General features: G+C 40.7%; 1 protein-coding gene across 1 annotated transcript in view; it reads right to left on the bottom strand.

Moving 5' to 3' along the window:
• The window catches only part of GTF2F2 (general transcription factor IIF subunit 2), a 75,989-nt gene that overhangs the window by 1,895 nt on the left and 48,503 nt on the right, over positions 1 to 25,591 (bottom strand). Inside the window, 2 exon segments of the mRNA XM_032442089.1 lie at positions 5,363 to 5,506; positions 12,358 to 12,457. Of these exon segments, the coding sequence (XP_032297980.1) occupies positions 5,363 to 5,506; positions 12,358 to 12,457 (244 nt within the window).

Genomic DNA, 25,591 nt, shown 5'->3' with positions numbered 1-25,591 from the left:
CATTAGGATATTCGGTACCTTTAAACCTGTTGTCTTATCCTGATCTGACCAAAGCCTCAAGCTGTTGGTTTTCAGCTGTTTTGCAAAGCTTTAACCATTTTATTTCTGCCTTGTTTTGAATAGGTGCCAGAGAATTTCCTAATATATTCAAATATTAAGACTAGTCAGGGAAATTAGGAAAAAAAAACACCCAAAAGCAAAGCTATGATAACCAGTAACACAAACTTTTACATAAGACAGCTCACAAATATCGCCCTCCTTTACTCCTTATAATAAACAGCAGTAATTTGTTGCATTTTTTAAAGAGCCATTTGCCTGTTTGCTTGTTTAAATATTAATCAGTGCTGACACTTTGGAGGATCGCCATGGCAACTGCAGGCCACGGTTTAAGAATCTCCACATTAAAATCACAACTGCTTTAGTCTGAATACTTCAATCCTCACTGAGTGCATATACTGACCAGGAGCCACAGGAACCCTCGTATAGTCTGTATTTGCAGTGAAAATACCAACATCCTCCAAATTGTTAATGGCAAATATTTGTTGATGACACTATGGAAGAATTGCCTGATTTCTTCATAGAATCACAGACTTGATGGAGTTGGAAAAGACCACTAAGATGGTCCACAGAATCACAGAATGACCTGGGTTGGAAGGGACCTCAAGGATCATGTAGTTCCAACCCCCCTGCCTGGCAGGGCCACCAAACATACACATTTACTAGATCAGGTTGCCCAGGGCCCCGTCCAACCTGGCCTTGAACACCTCCAAGGACGGGGCATCCACAACCTCCCTGGGCAGCCTGTTCCAGGGCCTAGCCACTCTCCTAGTGAAGAACTTCCCCCTAACATCCAACCTAAATCTTCCCTCCCTCAACTTAAAACCATTTCCCCGTGTCCTGCTATTGTCAGCCCTTTCGAAGAGTTTACTCCCCTCCTGGCAGTAAGTTCCCTTCAGGTATTGAAAGGCTGCAATGAGGTCACCCCGCAACCTTCTCTTCTCCAGGCTGAACAAGCCCAACTCCCTCAGCCTGTCCTCACAGGGGAGGTGCTCCAGCCCCCTGATCATCATCGTCCAGTCCATCCCCCATCCCATCCCCCCTGTGCCCACTGACCATATCCCTCATTGCCACATCCACACACCTCCAGGGGCCTTCCTTACACTCTATTCATTTCTTGCCAAATGAAAAAAAACTAGGAAGTGAAAACTACTGATCCCACACTAACAATGACACTTCATTGAAGGCTCATGGAGCAAAACCAATCCTTATAAAGACATCCCAAAGCAATGAGAGTACTTTAAAGATCACTTTGCCCACGTTAGAAAGACGCTCACACCAGACTGCAGGCACAAACGAGTTCCTTAGGGTCTGTTCTTTGCCTGAGGCAGCTGTGCTTCTGCTCACTGCAGGGATGACTTCCTTCAGTCTTGGGGCATGCAAAGCCCAGCAGGTGGCAGCAGGAGATCGGTGTGAGGCTCCTAACACACCTTCCCAATGCAACCTGATGTCACTGTTTGACAGTTGCATCCCTAAAGACAAATCTGCTCAATAAAACAGCAATGAAAGTGCAAACACTTTTCATAGAATCATAGAATGGCCCTGCTATGTGCAGGGTCACCAACCACCAGACCAGGCTGCCCAGAGCCACATCCAGCCTGGCCTTGAATGCCTGCAGGGATGGGGCATCCACAACCTCCTTGCGCAACCTGTTCCAGTGAGTATTTCTGTACACTGATGCTGCTGTTGTGCAACACTTTTTTAAAAGGGGTGGAAAAGCTCTTTTTACATGAGTGCATGTAGATGTGTGTGCTTGCACATCCACTGCTCTGTTTGCTATCATTGTGCATGCATGTGAATTAGCTTTTGGTAGTGCCACCAACAGATACTTGAATAGATGGCAGCGTGGGTGGGAGAAATACGCTCAGATTCAAGGTTAAATTCGACCGTGTGGATAGATTAGTGAGAATTAAATACAAAACGCACCCAGTCACATGAAGTGCAGCAAGACACAGATACTGTGCTGAGACCCAACCTTCAGCGTGGGAGCCAGGTCCCAAAGTGGGAATGGGGAGAAGCACGACACAGTGAGCAACATGCTGCTCCTTTGTGGCACTGCCTCTGGGTGAGGTTTTGCACGATGTGGTTCATAGAATCAATCATAGAATCATAAAGGCTGGAAAAACCCTTCAGATCATTTAGACCAACTATCAGCCCATTGCCACCATGACCGCTGAGCCATGTTGCTAAGTGCCGCATCTACATGCTTCTTGAAAATCTATCTCCTATCTCACCTAACACAGCCTGCTTCGTGCCTTCATACCATCCACCCAGTTCACATAAAAAGCACATTTTCTTCTCAGCCGTTAAGTCCAAATGTAAAATTACAGCAGCATTTCTAGGGAGCGCTGAATATTGGCATGTGGGTAGGTGACAGTGGATTTGCCTAATACTGCAAATCGCTACTTTTAATTAGGAAGAAAACCAAATAAAGCCAGGCTTCTCTAAAACAACAGGAGTTTGCATCTAGAAATGACTTGCTTTGTGATTGCACGAACCCAAAATAAAGATGGCAGCAACTTCCTGTGCGAGATGCAATATATTCTGCAGCAAGGATTCCATTTACTATTTACATTTACTGCTGCATAAGAAAAATACCCTCGTTTATTTATTACTTTCCTGGCAGAGACTTTGATTCCCTTGGTTAAGTGTGTTTTAAATATTATTAGCTAGAGTCTATTGGTCTAGTGGTTGGCGACCCTGCACATAGCAGGAGGGTTGAAACTTGATGAACACTGTGGTCCTTTTCAACCCAAGCCATTCTATGATTCCAGACATGTAGGCACCCAAGACTTCATTTCAACAAGAGCTGCAGCAACCGTAACGTTTTCCCCTCACTTCTGAAAATAACCTCAACATTTAGAAATCAGAGGAGAAATTACACAGCCAGAAAATCTTAGACACTATGACAGAAAATGAAGCAGTGAACACTCAGCAGAGATTAATTAACAGCCAACCTCTGTGCAGCATGTGTGCGCCTATTCAACCTGTTGGCATTTACGACTCTTTTTTAGGAGGTCTAGCTGCTCTGTGAACAATGGGGTCACACTGAGCACTGGGAACAGATACTTCATTTTCAGAAAAGAAAGGAAGTTTCACACCAGAGGTTGAAGCCCTCAGCGTTAGAGAAACCCGCACACAGAGTGAAAACTGGCTGAGCAGCGGGAGACGATGGGTAGTGTTCTTAAATGGAAATGAATGCCATCAGCAACTCCTAAAGGAAGTTTTTAAAGGGAACACAGTTGGGAAATTATCACAGCTTTACTTTTGAATTTATTAGTATATTGGCTATTCAGTGAAAGAAGAAAGGCACCAGGAAGAGGGTTTGATTCAGTTAGAGCATCTGAGCGCGAAGATGCTGTGAGGGCTTAAATACCTGAGGCAAAAGCCCACCAGGGAATTAACAAGAAATCCTAATTCTCACAGTTTGAAACTGAGACTGCACAGTCCTCCTGAGGTATTTTGAAAATACAGAATACGAAACTACAAGAAACTTGTGTCAGAAGCACAGCTTTTCCAGACTCCTTGGAGATGACACAGAGCAACAGGTACATTCCAGAGGTAAACTGCATTGCAGGAAGATGATGACTTCTGTTTCCCCATGGCTTAAGTGGGAGCTGCAGAGACTATTTCTATCTGAAGTCACGTTAGATGGGATAAAACTGCTTCAGCTTGCATTCAAAGTGATTAAGATAGGGAAAGTCATACCTATCTCTTATTAAGAAAAAGAATTTTCTTGCCACTGCTTTCATGTCTTTCTCCTACTCCTTCCTTCTCCTTTTCCATCATCTACATGCCTTCTATGCCACGTAGATAGAGAGTTGAATCATTAGATAAATTAATGAAACAGAAGAAAGGAACACGTGATCCAAGTAGTTTCTTCCAGGTTACTACAGTACTGTGAATCTACACATATTTGAATTGGGAAACATCCTTTTGCGGTTTCTTGACTGAATGCATCATGTACCTTATACTATATACTATACCATATGTATGAATGGATATACTATACATATACTATACATCCACTGGTACTGATCCGCTTATCTTAACCATGAAGTGAACACAACTGGTAAGCATTTCTATTCCCCCTCTCTTCTTTTGCAGAGAAATTGGTTTTTTCTCCACAGCCCAGCTGTCGCTGTTCCTTTTTTTCTGCCTTAGCTCTATTAACTTTTGAAATTGTAGCTCCATTTGGTCTTAAATACAATTAAGTTTCCCTATGTCTTCTGAAAACTCAGCAGGGCTGTAGACAGACATCAAAGTCAACGGTAAAAAACAACCAAAGTACAAAAGATACCCTCATCACAGCAGAAAACAGGTAACAACAGATGCTACAAGCGCTGCTCAATGGAAGCCACTGATCAATAAAAGAAGGACGGTTTCAAACTAGAGATCAGGAGCATGGGCAGGTGTTTGGAGCGTGACTGTGGGTGAGGTTAAGGTAATGTAAGTCATAGGAAAACAGACTTTGTTAGTTGTACCAAATAATCTGTATATATAAAACAGAACACAGCTTCTGCAAACACTTCTAATTTTACTCTGCTAGAACTTTATCTCCTCTGTGTGCTCATTTGCAATAAAGCCAGGAGACACGAGACAAAAGCATCAGCTACACAATTTCCTGAACAGCCATCCCATTTCCTCAAGAACTACAGCAACATTTGGTTAGCAAGCAACAATTACCCGTTTTGTCTGTTGCAGTATCTCCTCACTCCACCCTGGTCTATACGGACAGATTGAAGAGTGGAAGAAGGGAAAGAACTGCAAAGTTTGTGTTGACAGATAAAGGAGCTGGCAAACACTAAAGATTAACACAACCATCATGTGAGTGTAGGTGCTTTTCTTGTTTGTGTATCCAAAGAAGTCTTTAAAATCAAAACAGACCCTCAAGCCCTCTCTACTCTAAGATTTCTTCTATTTGTAAAGGAAGTTAAGAGCTTTTGCAGGTGCTGACATCATGCTCAAGCTCCTATCATGAACTTCTTAAATAAGCAACAGTCACGGAAGAGAATGAAGCATTACAGAATTTGGTTTCTAGTATTAAAGAGAACCTAAATAAGCAAGAGATCATTTAAGTTACTCAAACCGCCTCTCTCAAAAGTTTACTCACTGAAATGCTTTGTATTCTACACAGGTCAATAAGGGTGGACTTAAAAGCTGGTGATTTCCATTTGTTGTAAAAAAACACCTAGAGATCTGTTTCAAATGCATATAGTGTACATTAAACTATTTTCTGGATATGGAAAGTAAACATAATGTTAACTACTGAAAATGCTCCTATTAGAAGACTACTAGTACATACCACTGGCTGTTTGGTTATGTCCACCAGGTCTTTAATGTTGTAATACTGATGTTTCTCAAAGGCTGAAAAGAGCATGTCCAATACTTGTTGTTTATCAGCTCGAGCCCGTTTTCCATCTTCTTTCTTCTTCTTTTCGTATTCAATCTATTAATGAGATATAAAATGTTTTAAATACATTCATATGTAAAACCGTATGATTCTCAGCACTGAATATTAAGACATAAAAAACCTCTATATAATAATAATAAAACACCATTCAGTGACTCGGTGCTTTTTATCTGAAAATTCTTCTTTTGAGTACTCAAACATTCTTTTATGAACACAAACTAAGCTTTATGTCCTTGCACAATAAGCTTTTCAGATATGTATCTCTGCTTGAAAAAACAAACCAAAACACCAGAAACAAAGCTTGCATGACGTGCCCAAACATGAAGGGAGAATTAATATTAGTACAAGCATCTGAACTGAGCTAGTATTTTTGTTCCACCTTTGTTGATATAATAACAGTAAGCAATCTCCAAATTGCAACGCTCATGAAAATCCACAGAGCAACACAGCTGCACCACGACCACAGAAATCACCTGCTCATGGCATCCTTAGTTGGTCCTTACACATTGCCTCATCTGTCTCAGAAATGGCACTCGAAACAACTCCTCCATCAACAGAGAAACAGAATTCATCCAACCACTAAAAATGCTTTCCATGTTTTACCTAGTCCATCATCAGACGCAAGCCTTGCACAAACCAGCACACGCCAAAGCAATAACAAACACTACTGAGCACCGGTGGCAAAATTCGCCCATACATTACCCCATTCACCCTCAAAAGCATTCCCAATAGCAGAAAACCATCCAGCTCCTCAGAATGGACAAATGCATCCCAGAATGTAATGCATTTCACATCATCAGTACGTCCTTTCAAGCAAAGTCCATAGATAGATGAAAAGCAGCATGACACAGCAGAACAGACTTGAGAACTGGACAAAGACCTGGTTCCTTGTGGGATTTCATACAAGAGTCATCCCACCTCTGATGTCTTAAAACCTGATCCTGAAAGAAGATGTTCAGAGAAGAGGCCTAGAGATGAAAATTCACAGCTCTGCTGGAGATTGAAAATCATATTTTTGATGGGAGACATTAATTTTATCACACATTTTTCCTATACTTCATTGCCAGCTAACTCCCTCCTTCTTTCTGAGTGATAATAGGCTGTCTCTTGATATCTGTCTCAAAGAGGCTGAAGTCTGTTACTACCTTTGCCCTTGTTCACAGGTCTCTGGCCAGACACCTTTCCCTTTCAGAATCTGGGCACAGGCTGCCCAGCGATGTGAAGTCTCCTCCTTGAGGACCTCCCAGATGCCGCCTGGATGTGGCCTTGGGCACCCGGCTCTGGGTGTCCCTGCTGGGGCAGGGGCTGGAGCAGAGGGACACACAGGTTCCTGACAGTCTCAGCAGGCAGAAGAAAATAAGTAAACAACAACCCAAATATTACCAAAAATAAGCAAATCTAGTTGTATACAGCAGATATTTTTTGTTCCTTGACTGCAAATTGTTCCAGATTTTTCCCCCTTTGGTAGTTCATAGTGAAGCACAGGAGCTGTCCTGTAGGATTTATCGTATGTTTCACACAACACAGAAGGAAAGAAGGAACTGCACCTTTACTGGGTCCTCTTCGAAGATCCAGCTTTCCTGAGCTGACTTTTCAGCCTTCTTTGACTGAGAGGTTCACAACATTTTCTGGGTTTCTTTGAGCAGCTGCTGATCAGCTCATGGCTGGTATTGGTAAACAACACCCCACTGTGTTGAACATAGAGCACTATTACAGTTAAGACACTGGCATATGCCAAAATTACTAACGTTTTGAATGCATGCACAGTAACGTGTTACAAGAGGAAGAGACAGATCATCCAGCTTTAAATTTGTTGCCAGAAAAGCTTCTGACATGTCAGAGGTCAAGTCCAGAGAGATGGTATGAGAGATGAAGGTATTTTTATTTTCAATGCTTGTCTGAGTTCTGGTTTTCTCTATACATTTGAGGCGTAAAGATCTCTGTATTTGGTTTTGGGGATAGTAACTTCTCTCTGACTTAGAAGTACAACAGCTGAAAGATGCGGTGTGAAAGATTATAGACTGCATGGCTCTGGCACAGGAACAGTTATTATGTCTGTTCTTCCCAACCCTTCAGTGATTTTCTACCTCCCCAGAAACAAAACAAGAAGCAAACTGCGACCTCCTCAAGTAGGAAGGTCAAGCTGAAGTGATGGAAGAAAACAATCTCATCATTTTCTGGTTTCTGGCTTGTTCTTAAGGACCAAAAATGAGAGCCAAGCACTGAGTTTATTCATCTTGTACATGGTGAGGCTACAGGAATAATGGCTAAATAACATGGAATGATACTGTGAATTTCAAGACAATCTCTAAATATAATGAAAAAAAAACCCATGGTACTGCTTGTGCCTCTTCAAACGATGTACAGTGAAAATCATAGAATCATAGAATCACCAAGGTTGGAAAAGACCTAAAAGTCCAACCGTTCACCTATTACCAATAGCTCCCACCAAACCATGTCCCTCAACACAACATCCAGTCTTTCCTTGAACACCCCCAGGGTCGGTGACTCCACCACCTCCCTGGGCAGCCCATGCCAGTGCCTTAAATGTGTTTAGCTGGCAACTGGCTACAACTCTCTTCATATGGAGAACAAGATATCATTAATTTTAAAATTGATCTTTCTTACATAAAGAAATAACAATAAGGAAATTCTCTAAACTGCCTTTACTGACGCAAGGTCTCTGACAGGATTATTTCGTGACTAGCTGTTAAATACTAATCATATGAATGAAAGTCTCCTATAGGATAACATTAAGTGGTATTTTAAACTGAAGAACACTCTGGTTTTCCTAGTAAATTGTACTGCTCAACATTCTCCTTTCTCCGTTATTTTCGTGACTCAGCAACTCTTCCCCAGTAGGAGTTTTTATTTTACAGCCTCTGGATTATCCAAAGCAAACCAATTCGTAAATGTATAAAACCAGCTCACATACAAAACTGATTATCTAACTCTCCCTTTGCTGAAAACAAGTTATTTGCAACTGGTGTCTCAGCTGCCTTTGTTTTAATTAGCAACACTCCAGCATTTACCTCCAGCATCAGCAACAGCCACCACTGTTGTTTAGAAACACTGAGCACAATGTGAAGCGTGTTTAAAAGAAAACCACATTGTTTCAGTTGCCATTTTCTTTTGTCTTGTGAATACGCTGTTTATAGCAAGTTACAACGCATTCTTTCATTTTTTTTCCCTTCTATCTTCTTTGCTAACAAGATGTTTAAAGCAACAGACTTAAAACACTTTCTGAGAGCCATAATGACAGAATATATGTACACTGGAAACTAATTAGATTTATTTAAAACTGAGTAGTTTTCAAATTTAAAGAGCATTGAAATATGATTTGATTTCAAGGATGGATCATATTAAAACAAGCTGCCAGCTGTAGAAGTTGTTAGTTTATCCCTGCAAGACTTCATACAAGAATCAATTTCTCTTTGTTTACCATCACAGTATGTTACTCAACTTGCTGAAAAGCTGCCAAAATTGCCTTCTTGAAGGTATCATTAGTAGGAAAGCAATGTATTACACCTCTTTGTTAGACAGATAATGTAAAAATGATAGATAAGGCATTATAAAGTGAAACTAAATTTAAAGTTTCATCTGAAGATGAAATATGTTTTAAGAGGTCCTATATTCTTTTTTACTTTTATGACTATGTTTTTATCTATCAAATTGCTTGACAATCATCAGAACAATTCCAGTGCGCTGCTCTATTGACTGAAAAAACAGAGATTTTAGTTCTATGCAAAGCAATGGAAACCACATAATGAAATACAGAAGTGGAACTCAGCTGGTCAAATGCAAAGCTTCCCTTCTTAAATCCATGTCCATTAATGTAACTACGAGCTCACTACTTGGCTCAATACAGCCACCACTGTCAACAAAATATTCCATAGACTGACTGAGGCGAAAAACAGGCTGGCATGTTCAAGTAGTGCTTTGGCATGCATGCATGAGTAATTGGAAGCCCTGCTGCTTACCCATTTACACTTATTTTGCTGATGTCTTCTCAGAAATCTCCATTCTGTCCATGTGCTGCCAGTCATGCATGCATGACTACCTCCTCCATGCATCACTTCCGATGGATGTGAGTGCATGAGACAGTACCAAGACCAATTACAAGCAGAGACAATGGTCTTGGGAAGGAACAAAATACCCCAGTGGCAGCAGCCATTTTGTTTCCAGGAAGTTTTTGCAGTTGCTCTGATGTCCAGTTCAAGGCTTACAAGCAGTTCTACCCATTTATGTAGGATGGAGATGAATGGAAATGTTGGGAATATGAGCAAGGATTTAATCCTACCTTTTTATGATTCTCCTCCACCTACTCCTGATGTTTACTAAGTAAGAAGCATCGTTTTTAGCATCTGTTTTCAAGGATCTGACATAAATGTGGTTTGTTATTCTAAATACTGCCTTGGAAAGGAAATAATGATGGATAATGATTTATCCATAACTACGTGCAATGTAAATCCACGGTATCTATCACTAAACTGGGAAAAAAGACTCAGAAAGCTTTTCTAGGAATATGAATTCCAACCTCTAGAGTAAGAGAAAAGGTGAACGAGGAGAACTCAAAGAAAACTCTTTTTACCTTGTACTTAGAAAATGACTCCATTCTTCAGAACAGCAAAAGATAACCTCAATTATTTTGCTCCTGCAAGGTCATAAATACTCTAATTTTACACTAATTATATTTAAAGTAATTATGTCTATTGTGTGTATAATGACTGACATATTATCCAGTTATTTGCTGAAAGAAGTGATCTGAAACTGATGGAGGGATGACCCAGCAGGGCCTAGAGAACTTTTCTGCTGTAGTATGAACAATAATTAAGTAACAGAAAGATTCCAGCTGCAAGAACATTAATATTGCAACCCTGTAGACATAAGCATCACTTGTAGATATAGAGAAAATGAAGGTCCCTTCCTCAGAGAGAAAAAGCTAAGCTGTAATCATGGCTTATATTCTAATGGAATTGCAAATTCTTCTAGTGATAAAGGTAGGCTTAGTGCATTTATTTTGGAGAAAAGGCAAGCAATTCTCCTGTCCTTATTAAAGACTGAACTAGTATTCAAACAAACTATCACCTTTCAGTACCTGCCTTTCAGTAACTGAAGGGAACCTATATCCAGGAGGGGAGTAAACTCTTCAAAAGGGCTGATAATAGCAGGACAAGAGGAAATGGTTTTAAGTTAAAAGAGGGAAGATTTAGGTTGGATGTTAGGGGGAAGTTCTTCACTAGGAGAGTGGTTCGGCTCTGGAACAGGCTGCCCAGGGAGGTTGTGGATGCCCCGTCCTTGGAGGTGTTCAAGGCCAGGTTGGACAGGGCCCTGGGCAACCTGATCTAGTAAATGTATGTTTGGTGGCCCTGCCAGGCAGGGGGGTTGGAACTACATGATCCTTGAGGTCCCTTCCAACCCAAGTCATTCTATGATTCTATGATTCGATGATCACCATTTCCCCTCTACAAGTAATTTTTCTCCTTCTTCTTTCCATCTGTATGTTCATGTAGGAGAACATGGAGCAGTCATATCTATGTCCCATTTAATATTCTATCACTTCTCCCTTCAGAGAAAGCAATGACTGCATTTCAGTAGATGTTCATTCATTCCTCATAAACTCCCAAGATGACCAAATTACAATTAGTACACTTCGTAAACAAGGAAACTGCAACTTTTTAAAGAGGCCTTGTGACTTCCTGATTATTAGTGTTTGAACCTTACACAAGACTTAAATTTCTATAATGATACAATCCTAACAGTTCAATGGAATAAAGGCTCAAAGATCACCTACAAGGGTGACGTTAGACTGCTGCAATTACACTAGTGTCAGTGAAATGGCACAGCACCCCATTAAAAAGAGGAGTTGTACAGCATAGCTTTTGCCAGAACTAAAGAAGGAGAAGAAGAGTAGGGCCATAGAACACCAGTATACTCATAAGAAATTGCAATCACATAGCAGGATATATCAGTGTGACTACTTTGATTGAATGTCATTCCCCTGGCTGAAATGCTATGATCATCTACGTATAGATCAGACTTTTAATGGTAACTACTATGAAATAGTCCCATGAAAGAGAGAAATGATTATTTTGGGTTCTGTAGATATGGACATACTTTTTGGAATAATGCTTAAATATCAGCCAGTATATTGTCATTTGTTTTATGTAAATAAAATCTTAATAAAAAGTGTAAAAGTTTAAATGACTAACACACTGACTCACTTTTAGTATGACTTAACATTCCTCACATTCATCAGTAGCAATGATTATATATGCATACATACAAATTACTCAAAGAGGATCTTTAAGGAAAAGGACATTATAGTTTGTATGTACATCAACTGATCTGGAACAGCAGTGTGGGTGTAATATTGACAAAGCTAATGATGCAAATAACACGTACTATGAAGGTATGAAACTGTGAAAAATTACCAGCTGTTATTCTTTCCTACTCAGTTCCAGCAAAGGACTAGAAAATAAAGATTTGTTTCATGTCTTTTACCCACCTCCACGTGATATTTTATTTGTTTCAAAGGAGAGCTTTATAGAGAATTGCTTTTTATCCCCAAACTTTAAAACTATATTTCAAAAAGAAGACTACAGGAAGAACACAATTAAGACATTAGAGAAGTGTCTGGGTAAAGGCAGTCTGCCTTCCAGCAGATAACAAGAGAAGGTAATTGGCAGACCTTAACCCCAAAGGTGATGTGGCTCTTGAGGCAGAAAGAAGATTCCCAGAAGAAAAAAACATTGGAGAAACAACATAACATGGAAGATTTCCAAACCAAATCAGTCTGGAAAGCCTGGACTTCTGGCAGCAGCACTGCAATTGTGGAGTCTGAAACCTGGTTAAGAGAAAATGTGGAAGTATTCAGAGCTACTTACATTATACTGATGGTTAGCCACAGGTTTATAATTGGTGGTAACTGCTTTGTCCAGTTGCTGCGATAGCCTTACGGGTTTAGAAGATTCTTCTATCTGAAATCTTTAAGAGAAAAGAAAAACAGAATTAATAAAAAATTTGGACAAGCACAGAATGAATTTTAAAAATCTGCAAGTATGAACCATCCCTTATCAGAGGTGAGCAGCAAACAAATAATGCACTCTTTTGAACCTTTTCCTGCTCTTTTTGCTCAAGGAAAGCACAGACACTAGATGTTACTGAAGATACTGAAATACTGAAAACCAAGCAACTGTGAAGCAATGATACTAAAAGTTATGTCTGAACAGAGACTTTAAAAGCCTGACACTCACGTGTAATAAAAGCCCTTGCTTTTAAAAATGATCACAATAAATGGAAATGAATGCCAAATTACCCAGCTTACTCAACTGAGGGCTGGAAAAGCTTTCAATTTACTTCCACCAATACTCAGACAACAGTAAAAATGACCTTCTCTTAGACATTTTATGTAAAAATAAAGATTTCCGTGACCTTTCTTTTGCCACAATAGACCATCAAAGCACAAACAACCATTGGAAGAGCACTTTTAAAGACATGGAGACAAAGAAATCCACACAGGTTCAAACCAATGTACAATCATGTCTCAAAGAAACCGCTGACAAATGGCGACCGTTACTATGCTTTGGGAAAGATTAGAAAAACTGCAGAGTTTTTAACATAGTTTGTTAAGTTCATCTCCAGTTATAGGAAATAGGAAATAAAATCAATCCTCCTTCATATACAGCTAGTACTGCTCAACTGTGTAGTTGTCCCATATGTACTTAGATACGCATCTGCCGGCTTCCTTCTGAATTTCTGCAAACATGTCATTTGTTCTAAAGCTTTATTATCCTTACACTATAATACAGTGCCTTGTATTCTAGATTTCCAAATCATCAGAAAGTATGTTGATGCCTTCTGTCCAAAGATGGTTTGGCCTCTTCTCCCAGGCAACAAACAGGACCTGAGCAAATGGCCACAAGTCATACCAGATGAGGTTTAGACTGGACATAAGAAGGAACTTTTTCTCTCAGAGAGTGGTCAGGCACTGGAATGGCTGCCCAGGGAGGTGGTGGAGTCGCTGTCCCTGGTAGTGTTCAATAGGCATCTGGACAGGGAGCTAGGAGCTAGTTAGTGGCTTTCTGTAGGTATGGTAAAGGGAGGACGGTTGGACTAGATGATCTTGAAGGTCGTTTCCAACCTTGTGGTTCTATGATTCTGTGATTCAAATGTAGCTTCTTAGCTTGAAGGAAAATCAGTCCAGAGGTAAATGAGTGGCGAACCCTTTCTACCACCATTCTAGTGCACAAAGTTAGAAGTTTTTTATCAGAGTTTATCTTCTGGCCTTTAATCTGATTGAATGATTTTAAAGATATCACGATCATTTCCAAAGGTCTCCTAAGCACTTAACTCCCACAAAGAGGGACAGACATTACAGAAAAGCTAAACGCTTATATTTTCTCCCAATCTTCTTTTCCTCATTTTTATTTTTTAATACAATCTTGGCTATATAGTGTGGCTTTATTCTTTTTTCTTACTCCAGGAAAAAAGCCAAAGAATATCAGCCCTTCTGTAATTACATGACAGAATAGTGAAAATATGGCTTGAACACATTTTCTCAGAAGAAGATGCTTTATAGTGGTAGTATCAACCCCCTTCTAAATTCTTAATAAATTAGATATTTAAGCATGAAAATAATCGATAACTCTTTAGCCTAGAACCTGTGATGAATTCATACCACCAAATGCTAAAGGGCTCTTCCTGTTCTGGCATTTTAAAATTACAACACAGGAAATTACATCATTCATTTCAGTGCAGATTCCATATATTAATCCTTGCTCTCATTCTCTTTGCATAGGAGACTTCCAGCAACTCCTTTCTTGACATTTTTCACTTCAAACAATTTGCAATGAAAATGGAAATCTGAGTTTGTGAAATGACAGAAATGTTCAGAAAGATCTACAAGGCTCTGGGGAGACTCATCATGGCCTTCCAGTACTTGAAGGGAACAAATAAACAGGAGGGGGAAGGACTGTTTATGAGAGTGGACAGTGATAGGACAAGGGGGAATTGTTTCAAACTGAGACAGGGGAGGTTTAGGTTTGATATTAGGAGGAAGTTTTTCACATAGAAGTGGTGACGCACTGGAACAGGTTGCCCAAGGAGGCTGTGGATGCCCCATCCCTGGAAGCATTCAAGGCCAGGCTGGATGTGGCTCTGGGCAGCCTGGTCTGGTGGTTGGTGACCCTGCACATAGCAGGGGGTTGAAACTGGATGATCATTGTGGTCCTTTTCAACCCATGAAAAGAGTTGAATGATTCTATGATTCTACAATTCTACATGTACTAACTAACAAATGTATCAGCTACAAATGTATGTGTTTCAGATGGAAATTTCAGACACATCAGTGTTGTACTTCAAAATTTCTTCTACTTGTGCGAGTGGTTTTCAAATTAAAATCTATAGATCTCATCTCCAGAAAACTGGCTAACAGTACAGTGCTGACTTTTCTTCCTGCTTCTAGTTGATCAAATGCTGTAGTGAAAAGTAATAAAACATTACATCCCCGGTACTACTTTTTAATACAAGCAAATACAGCAGTTGCAACATGTCCATATGGAAATCTAAATGGGAAGGACGGTGACTCATGAGGCAAACCTTTTTATTAATATTCATTTATTCAATGCATGCATCCTGCTCTTCTCCCTAATGGCTGCCCTTCTTACTCCTTTTCTGAAGCGTTCAAAATCTCCTGGAGAATGACAGTCTAAGATTGCCTTACTATTGCCAGATTTCCAGGCTCTACACAGTCCCACTTTACCACACTGCTGATGTACTGAAGCACTGAAATTTGCTCAGTGCATTGTGGGGTTACAACAAATACCCTGCAATCACTTTATCCAGGTAATTTGTTACTAAAGACACAGTCTGCGGTGAAAGTATAATAAGGTGGCAGCGGTGGTAGAGGAGGGGGGAAGAGGTTCAAAATCATGCCATAACTTTCCCATATTCATAAAGCAGTATGTCTGGTAAATATATTTGACTCCTCTAATTTGTCTAGCTGTTGACTGAATAAAAATAAACTAATGAAACATATATATTTATGTATTTTAATAATTAACACCCACAAATTTATAACAAAGGCTGTGAATTAGACATTATATTCACCTTTTAGACTGAAGTTTTCATGTTAGAGATATAACTTCAAAATGCTCAATTCTTAAAGAGAAATTAGAAAGCAGTATTCGACGAAAAATATTATGAGGCATTTTAGACTGGGTGTTCTCAGAGGGGATCTGCTGAATCTTAATTGAAGCTGTTGGTAGGAATAATTAAAAAGAAAAAATCAATAGGCATTCTGAGTCACTGCTGACACTGATCTAAAAGAGCAGCCAGTGGCTTTTTACCTATTACTCTTTATTACGAGTTGCATGAGCGTGACAGTTAAAGGCCTTATCCGAGCATTTAAACTTTCCACATGGCTTTTGTTGAAACAGCAAACACTGTAACTCATGCTGATATCTGGCGTAAAAAAAATAAAGAGAATGCAGATTATTTTCTTTTTCTTTTTCCAGAACTGCCAGTAAATTAATGACAGATCAGCCACCAGCTTGCACGCTGTCGTTTTCTACCCCTAAGGATCAAATGTAGCTCTTCTGCCCTGAAATACAGCGTGTAACCAGCATGGCATCAAATTCACCACAGTCATTTCCCAGCAAAATACATTTTATGCTGCAGCTCTGATTTGTCACTGTGACTAGAGTTGAACAAGGGAAAAAATATTCAAGCAGGTTGGAAATAATTGTATAGGACTTGTCAACATGCAGCAGACTCATAAGGGGAGACAGATGAAGGCAATATGTACATTTGGATGAGATGCTCATTGGCTTTTAAATTCACGGATCTCCCAGCAACAAGCAAATAAAACAAAGGTAAACCTTAAAATAAACCTTTAGAAAAGACGACTTCCTCTGATTAATCTTCCACCGCAAAACAAATGTTGCGGAGATTAGAAGCAGGTATTAATCAGAAGCATTGACTGAGCTTCAATTCTTGACATTTCTAAAGACATTATTGTAAGGCTGAGACGGAGCAGTTTCAGAAAGTTTCCATGCTTGGGTTTATTTACACAGGGTACTAGCAAGGCAGGAGCTAACACTGTTGCTGTCAAAAACATGTAACAATATGGGTTCCTGCCTAATTGTCTGCATTTATTTGAGCCACACCTTGGTTAGGGCCTGTTCCCTTGAGCCCTGTCCCTATCACACAGAGCAGAGCTCAGCACTGCCCCTCAGCTCCATGTGAGGAGCTGCAGCCGCCATCAGGCCTCCCCTCAGCTCCTCTGCTCTGTGCTGAGCACACCAAGAAATGCTCATTAAGTCTTGCCCTCCAGACCCTTCACCATCTTCATAAGGTTTTATAGTTCCATGAAGATAACAGGAGGTCATCACCCTGTGGGACACATCCCACAACAGCAATCCCATGGCAGTGCCCAACCACAGACAGCCCAGGAAATTAACAGAATGACTTCACTTGTAAAAACACACGTTAACTAATCAGAGAGATGACAACCTGTCACTACACAAAGCTCTATCTGTCCTATATTCTGAAACATGAGAATTAGCAACACGCCATTGACATGCAGAGCCATGTCTCTTTCAGACTCTGAGCACTACCCTAAAGCACACACCAAGTCCAAATACGGTGAGCCCAAACCTGGTCATAATGATAAGGGCAAGCTCTGAATAGAAATGGCATTACAAATGGCGTTACTTGTCAGCTTTCATAAAGAAAATACTTCAGATTACTAGTATAATGTATGATCTGTAATTGAATTTAAGCCCTGAAATCTTGGCATTTCAAGAAAAGTACCTCAATTATTTTACGTTCAGGAAAACGATTAGGTTTTTCTGAAGTTGATATCTTCAACTTTGTATGCTGAAGGTTGAGCAGTGAATCATTTGAATGTATTTTCGGGCCTAATACTGAGACATCCATCACAGCCATAAATGAAGGCTCCCAGTTCCTCATATTTTTCTCCAGTACAGAACACGAGATGATGTGTACAACAATTCAGCAATAAGTAGCAATTTCTTATGTGACTTTTGGTTTGTTTGACAAGATGGGAATAACTGATTAATAAACTCTCATTTTTCTCTCTGAGTTTAGTATCACAAAGGATTCAAATCCTTTTGGGCCAAGGTTTTGACAATAAATGATGTAAAGTAAGACAGACTTTAGCATTTTAGGAGTGATACAATTGAATATCTTTCCTTTGGCATTAGACACTGAACTATTAAAACAAGAAGATCCTTTAGGAGACAACTATACAGCACCACTTCTTCCTCTTGCCATGTCTAAGTGACCACCAGCTGCATTGCACTTCCATGCCCTTCCCATGCAGGGCAGCTGCCCACTTGAAGCAGGAGAAAGGTAGAGCAGAATTCATTTTTAATCACCCTACATCCACCATCTCCTGCCTCCCCCTGCCCCTCCAGCAGCCAACCTAAAATCTCCCCTTCTGACAACCCTATGAAGCCCAGGAAAGGTGACCTGAAGGGTCTTCCTCTGGCATCACTGGTCCTACAATTCGGGTCTACCCTCACTAACCTGCACTGCCCACTCTCCCACCAACATGAATAAACCACCCTTTTCAAAAGCATGTGCCTATACTTGGAATTTGCAGCTATAAATAATTCCTTGCTTAGGAAAAACTTCAACGTGAGTAGTTTTCTTGATACCGTAAACCAATTAGTTCCAACATTAGAATTGGATGCCTGAGGAGATAAGAGGAAAGACAAGATCTGACTTCCTAATGAAAGAACCGAGACAAAATAGATCTATAAAAATCAAGTTACCTTCAGGTATTTATACATTTTAAAGACAGAAATGACTATTATAATCCCTAAATGATCATTAATTTTTTTCTCCAGCCTATTACTAAGGAGTATCCAGTGATACTTCAAGCTTATAATGTCAATTTTGCTATACTACATCATTTACAGAAAAACAACCTGTCACAGCTTAAAAGAACTCCACACCTAAGTATCTGCTTTGCCTTTTTATTATGTTCTTAAAGATACAGCCTCCTTTCCCACTTCCATTTTCAGACACACAGCTTCCTTTCTTGCACCCATTTTCCTCAGTCCCCAAAGCTCTTCATAAAAAAGTGAAGTGTCAAAGGACAAAATATGGCAGATGACCCAAAGTAACCAAAGAGACGTTCCAGTTCATACAATGTCATGCTCAGCAACAAAAAAGGGAGAAAAGGGGGCTTAGGGAGGTTAGCCATCTTTTGCTCAGAAACTGGCAAGGCATCAGTCTGCAAGTGGGAGGTGGTTAGTGATTGCTTTTGCATCACTTCTTTCTCTTCTCTCGTGCTTATTAAGCATGTCTTACCTTGCCCCATAGGTTTTCAAAGAATAACAGAATCATTAAGGTTGGAAAAGACCTCTAAGATTATCCAGTCCAACCACCAGCCCATCCCACCATGCCCACTAACCATGTCTCTCAGTGCCACACCCACGCAGCTCTTGAACACCTCCAGGGATGGTGACTCCACCACCTCCCTGGGCAGCCTGTGCCACTGCCCTATCACTCTCTCTGAGAAGTTGTTTTTCCTTATATCCAACCTGAACCTCTCCAGGTACAACTTAAGGCCATTACCTCTCATTCTATCACTAGTTACATGGGAGAAGAGCCCAACCCCCACCTCACCTCAACCTCCCTTCAGGTAAATTGTAAGAGAGTGATAAGCTCTCCAACAAGCCTCCTCCAAACTAAACAATCCCAACTACTTCAGCTATTCTAGTAAGATTTGTGCTCCAGACCCTTCTCAAGTTTCAGTGCCCTTCTTTGGACATGCTTTTTTTCCATCATTTTCCTCTTCCTCCATATTACCAGGGGTGTAATAGGTGTGTGGTGCTTAGCTGCTACTGCAATTACCTCAACCCAGTGTCTACAGATCCACAACCACTGTGACATTTTGCTATGAGCAACAAAATAGAAGAACTTCATGAAGGAGTCTTTTAGACAGAAAAGCCACATCTTTACCAGATTCTCCAAAGGTCTGGGTCTTGAATTACTGGTAAACAGATAAATGATGTACAAGCTTATTTAATTCGTTCCACAGTTCTTTTGATGGAGCTGCTCAGGTAGCTAAAGACGAGCTATAAGGAAAGAGGCAGACTGCTGGATACAAGTCCCCAAAGGAAAAGAAACAATCTACAGCATCTCTGCTTCCTCTTCTCCTCCAGTGACAACTGGAACAAGGTTCCCTTTCACTCAGCCTTTAGGGAGTTACAGATGCCAGCACTCTGCCTCCAACTAGGCTATTCCACCTATAAAGCTCCACTCAGAGATACTTCGTCACTCCCCCAGTAGCTCTGCAAACAGCCACAGCATCTGGCTCAATTAGAGAGCTTCCAGTTAGAATTTACTGTAAACAATTTAACAGTTTGTGGCAAGCTGGGAAACACTTGGATTACATCCCTAGAAAACCTCACTGCCTCAATTTCTTAAGGTTTTTTTCCATCTCTTCTTTCCTTAGTCTGCAGACCTAAAATGCCGGGCAGCAGGTCATCTTTTTGTGGACATCAACCTCCTTCTGTTAAAATAGACTTGGAAACAGTCAGCAAGGGGCTTTTGCAAAGGACACTGAAATGAAACCACTCCAAGAAAGCACTGAACTTGGATATGTGTTATCATGTCAAAGAATACACACTGCTGTTGGTAGCTGAACAGGCGAGCTTGCATAGCTTATCTGCTCTCACATAGCTCATGCTAAGCTGTTGAATTAATCCACTTAACACTTCCCAGCCAGCAAAGAGAAACAAATTATTGCTACGTGAACTTTGAAAGCCTGCTTAAATACAAGCAAAATCAGTATTAGGTTAAAAGGAAAAGATGCATAGCCTCAGCAGCTCTAAGGAATCCTCCACTATAAACAACACACAAAGGGAGAGAAACCTATCTTTCTCCTTAGCCCATGTGAAAAAGCAGCTTTGCTTATCCTCTCTAATGGGAATACCTTACCAGCTTCTGCTGCTAGTCGCCAACAAAGACATGAAGCATGGCAAACCAAACAGCAGACTGAAAGATACATCAGTTAAAGCAGGAGACAGATTTTTTTCCTTAAATTTGATCATCATTCTTTCAGCCAACTCTAATTCCTTTGCCAACTGCACAGTACTCTGCTGCTGCACTGTCTTTGTTCAAAGATCTTAAATTACATTTTACTTCCCCCTGTTTGGCAAGACCAGCGCTTCCTCAGCTCCCTTTTTTTTTCCCTCATGGTACTGCCCACCCAACCACCTCCACTGAAAACTGCTGCTAAACCATCAGGGGAGACTGTGCTTCCAGCGCACAACTTAAGGCCATTACCTCTTGTTCAATCGCTGTTACCTGTGAGAACAAGCCAACCTCCACCTCACCACAACCTCCTTTCAGGCAGTTGTAGAGAGAGATAAGTCTCCCCTGAGCCTCCCATTCTTCAGACCAAACAATCCCAGTTCCCTCAGCCACTCCTCATAAGATTTGCGTTCCACGGCCTTTGGCTTCTGTGCATCATCTCTGAAGCTTACAGTGCCTGTCACAGCCACATGTGTATCATTTCTAAACCCTGATACAAGCTCTGGGTATGTTGAAATGCCTTCAGGATGTGCAAGCTCTGGGTCAAGTCACAGCCCCAATCTCTGCCACAACTAAAGTTGCTAAAAGAAAAAAGTGAACTTTTCAGTACTTTCTTTTAAAAAATCCACCACTGACTAAAAGAATAAAGAAATGGTTTTGAGGTAACTGAGTCCGAAAGCGTAAGATTCAATTTAGAAAGGTTAAAAGTGTAACTTTATAACAAGCTCTGCCTTTTTTGCTGTTGTGGTTGTTTTGTTTTCAAAGGAAAAAAAAATCCATAACATAAGCTTGGCAGCTCAGTACATTAACTTCAGAACACTCCCTACAGAGCTTGTTTGGTAAGAAACTTAGAACCCCGCACTTCTGAGCTGTGCTACACGAGTATTCTCCTCCTAATTAGTGTCTTCAGAGAAGTGTCTGTTATTGTCAACACGCTGAAACTCACCCAAGCTTTGTGAAGCTGCACCTATTCCGTTATTAAATGAAGAAACAACAGATCTGATTACAGATTCATCTGGCATGACAAAATCCAATACCAGTTAACGGCTGAAGCGCAAATGTTGACTAGCTTCCCTAATAAGAAGCAGTATAATTGGGTTTGTCCATAAGATCTGTGTAATTTAGATGAGCAAATCATCCAGAGGAAAAAAAATAAAGCCTTGAAAGCTTTGGGATCACAATATTTAATATCACAGAACAGCTTGGGTTGGAAGGGATCTTAAAGCTCACCTATCTCCAACCCCCCACTGTGGGTAGGGTTGACAGCCACCAGCTCAGGCTGCCCAGACCCTCATCCAACCTGGCCCTGAATGCCCCAAAAGGATGGGGGCACCCACAGCTTCTCTGGGCAAATCACAGAAATATTAATAACTTTTCTAACATTATAGGAAGTATCTTGGGATTAGATATATTGAGAACCATATTTCTTTAAATGGTTTAACATCAATGTAGAGAGTTTTCTGTACTAAGCAACACATATACCGCCATCTGCAGAGGACTCTAATTACAGAGTAATTAAGCAACTATGGAAAATACACATTCTCTAATGTATATTAGTAGGCATTGCAATGCACTGCCCAGGGAGGTGGTGGAGTCACCGACCATGGGAGTGTTCAAGAAACCTCTGGATGTTGCGTTGATGAATATGATTTAGCCGGGAAGTATTGGTAATGGTTGGACTAGATGATCTTCTAGGTCTTTTCCAACCTTGATAATTCTGTGATTCTGTGACTCACAGCAGTAAATATAGGTCAGCTCAAAATGATGTGGATTCCGTGGCATTTGCGCTCTTATCGGTGGCATATATTCTATATTTTTAGGAACAATCACTGCCTATCGCACATACTTACTCACATTTTACAAAATGTCAGGTTTTATTTTCTCTACTCATACTTCTCCTATTAGATTCCTTTCTTTTTACACAATACCATCACTGAGAGGGCAGTGGGCATGAAACAGCATCCCCAAGGCAGTGGTCAAAGCCAGAGGTCAAGATGCTTTTGGATAACATGACACTCTCAGGCATATAGTCGGATTTTCAGGTATTGAACACAGTGATCCTTATGGGTCCCTTCCAACCAGGGACATTCTATGATTCTAGAAATGTACCTAAGTACCTTCTTCACAAATTAAATACTGGATTTGTAAAAACAACAACAAAAACAAAACCCAACAGGGAAACAAATCATCCTTTGTGCAAGTTGTGATGTTTGACAGCCTTGGAGTCGTTGGACAAAGTTTATATTGCGTGGGAGATGAAACTTTAAATTCTAGCCCAAAGTCCAGAGCAGCTAACAATGCTCTGGGGGCAAGAACTGGAAAACAGAATCTCTTCAAGGAAAGAAAGAGCTGTAACAATCATCTAATTCTCAAAAGGCAGAGAACAGCCTAAAAACACTAACAAGTTTCTTCCAAATGGAAACTTCTGTATCACAGTACTTCTGTAATATTTTTTGAGTCCTTGCTCTACTCCACTGCATCCTTTAATTTCATTTACTACACACAATCTTAGAGGGCTCTCATATGGAATCATAGACTGGCCTGTGTTGAAAAAGGACCACAATGATCACCCAGTTTCAACCCCCCTGCTATGTGCAGGGTCACCAACCACCAGACCAGGCTGCCCAGAGCCACATCCAGCCTGGCCTTGAATGCCTCCAGGGATGGGGCATCCACAGCCTCCTTGGGCAACCTGTTCCAGTGCGTCACCACCCTCTGGGTGGAAAACTTCCTCTTAATATGTAACCTAAACCTCCCCTGTCTCAGTTTAAAGCTATCACCCCTTGTTCTGTCACTATCTATCCTTGTTAACAGCCATTCCCCCTCCTGTTTATATGCTGCCTTCAAATACTGGAAGGTCTCCCCAGAGCCTTCTCTTCTCCAAGCTAAACAAGAACAGTTCCTTCAACATTTCTCCATAGCAGAGACACGTCCTTCAGTGCAGGAGGAAACGGAACATAAATTACCTAGTGCTTTCTCATCTTTATTGCTTGCAACATCTGTATTCAGAGCTGCAAACCTTTTGTGTTGTGGTAAACAGGGAGAGGAAAGCTGTCCCTGTTAGTCTGTTTATTCAGCTACACAGAGCCCCAGGAGTTTATCATTTCTGCCTAAACGGTTTCTGCTTTAGAGGCTACAGGATCTATCTGAGCTGAAGGAGACAACACCATCCACTGCATTCTTTCAGCACTTGGCTGAGCAGACAAAGTATACAAAAGGCTTTTATGGTTTAGGAAGAATTTTGGAATATTCTTCATTCTGAAAGAAAGAGAAAACCTCCATTTTTTTTGTTAACAACAGAAAATATGCCAAATTCTGTGAAGCGGGTATAATTAACTTGAAATTCCTCTCTACTTCACAAATTAAGAAAATAATTTGCCTTCATTTCTTCTCAAGAGCAAATTTTATTAATGACTACATGAAAACAACGTTTGCAAAAGGGACCGGCAGCCCACAGCCAGAAAAGCATAATGAAAAATGACAATACCATATTACAAAGAATGCAACCTCATGGATTTAAACATGCCTTTACCTCGATGCAGTGAAATACAAACAACATGAAACTCTCCCTTTGTGCACGTTCCACAACAGACTGTACCAGACCGATATTTGCTGCTAACCAGCTTAAGTCAGTTTTAGAATCTGAACTCTACCGATGAACAGATTGCACCATCTGCTTCTACTAATATACATTAGAGAACGTGTATTTTCCGTAGCTGCTTAGTTACTCTGTAATCAAAACACCAGAAGATAAATAGGTATAGCTTGGCTACTGAGAGGCTGAAAAACATTATTATTTGTGAATGTCAAGGGTGCAAACAAAAAAAAATACCATGGCAGTTGAGTTATTTGAAGGCTGTGCTATGAAGTAATGAAAGGAAACTGGGCAAAAGAAATCTGAAGTAGTGTGCTGGGATATATCATATATCACATCATATCGTATCATATCATAGAATGGCCTGGGTTGAAAAGGACCACAATGATCATCCAGTTTCAACACCCTGCTATGTGCAGGGTCACCAACCACCAGACCAGGCTGCCCAGAGCCACATCCAGCCTGGCCTTGAATGCCTCACTGCAGTCATGAGAGAACTACAACCATTAATGGCATAGATGTAATCAAATTTCTTTCTAATATTGTGTAGAATCAAAAGGGAAAGAACCTCCCAACATAAGTGGAGTGTTCTGGAAATCTGAATTTTTATTTCATGATTTTTTTGTTTTCAAGAATCGGGAGGTAAGCCAACATTTCAAGTTTTCATGGAACAGAAATCCTTCAAAATTTTGTTTTGGAAACCCAAACCGTGATGTTCTCAAAACAAAATATGCTTTTCCAGTATCCTCAGCAGCTGCTGACTGCAATCAAGGCAATTTCACAAGTCATTCACTTGTCATTTCACAAGTGCTATTTCCATTGCTTGCTGTGGTGACAAGAATGACCAAAAGTGGGTTAGGTTCCAGCCCGGTGCCTCTCAGCATTCCATAGTGATGTCCCCAGTGGTGTTGCCACAGCAGCTGCACTGAACACAACAGCCCAAAGCTCCACAGGCAGGACACCAGGTGACTTTAGAAACCAGACTAATGCATGGTGAGATGATCACCTACAAGGCTGGCTGTGCAAAACCAAATCAGAGTTCAACACCTGACAGGCCGATAAGAGATTTCAACACTACGATTCTATGCTTTCTCACTAGTGATGCAGTAAGAAGCTGCAACTATGTGACAGTATTTCCTTAAAAACAGCAATTTTCTCCTCTTTGTAAGGAGCTGTTCATTCTGGAAAAGAGGAGGCACAAGGGAGACCTCACCACTCTCTACAGCCACCTGAAAGGAGGTTGTGACAAGGTGTGGGTTGGCCTCTTCTCCCAGGTAACAGTGGTAGGATGAGAAGTAATGGCCTTCAATTGCATCAGGGGAGGTTTGGGTTGGATATCAGGAAAAAATTCTTCTCAGAAAGAGTGGTGAAGCACTGACACAGGAGAGGTGGTGGAGTCACCATCCCTGAATGCGTTCAATAATTGTGGACTCAGAGACATAGTGGGCATGGTG

Source organism: Coturnix japonica, chromosome 1 (genome assembly GCF_001577835.2).
Source record: "Coturnix japonica isolate 7356 chromosome 1, Coturnix japonica 2.1, whole genome shotgun sequence".
Lineage (NCBI taxonomy): Eukaryota > Metazoa > Chordata > Aves > Galliformes > Phasianidae > Coturnix > Coturnix japonica.
This window is presented reverse-complemented; position numbering and strand designations above follow the sequence as displayed.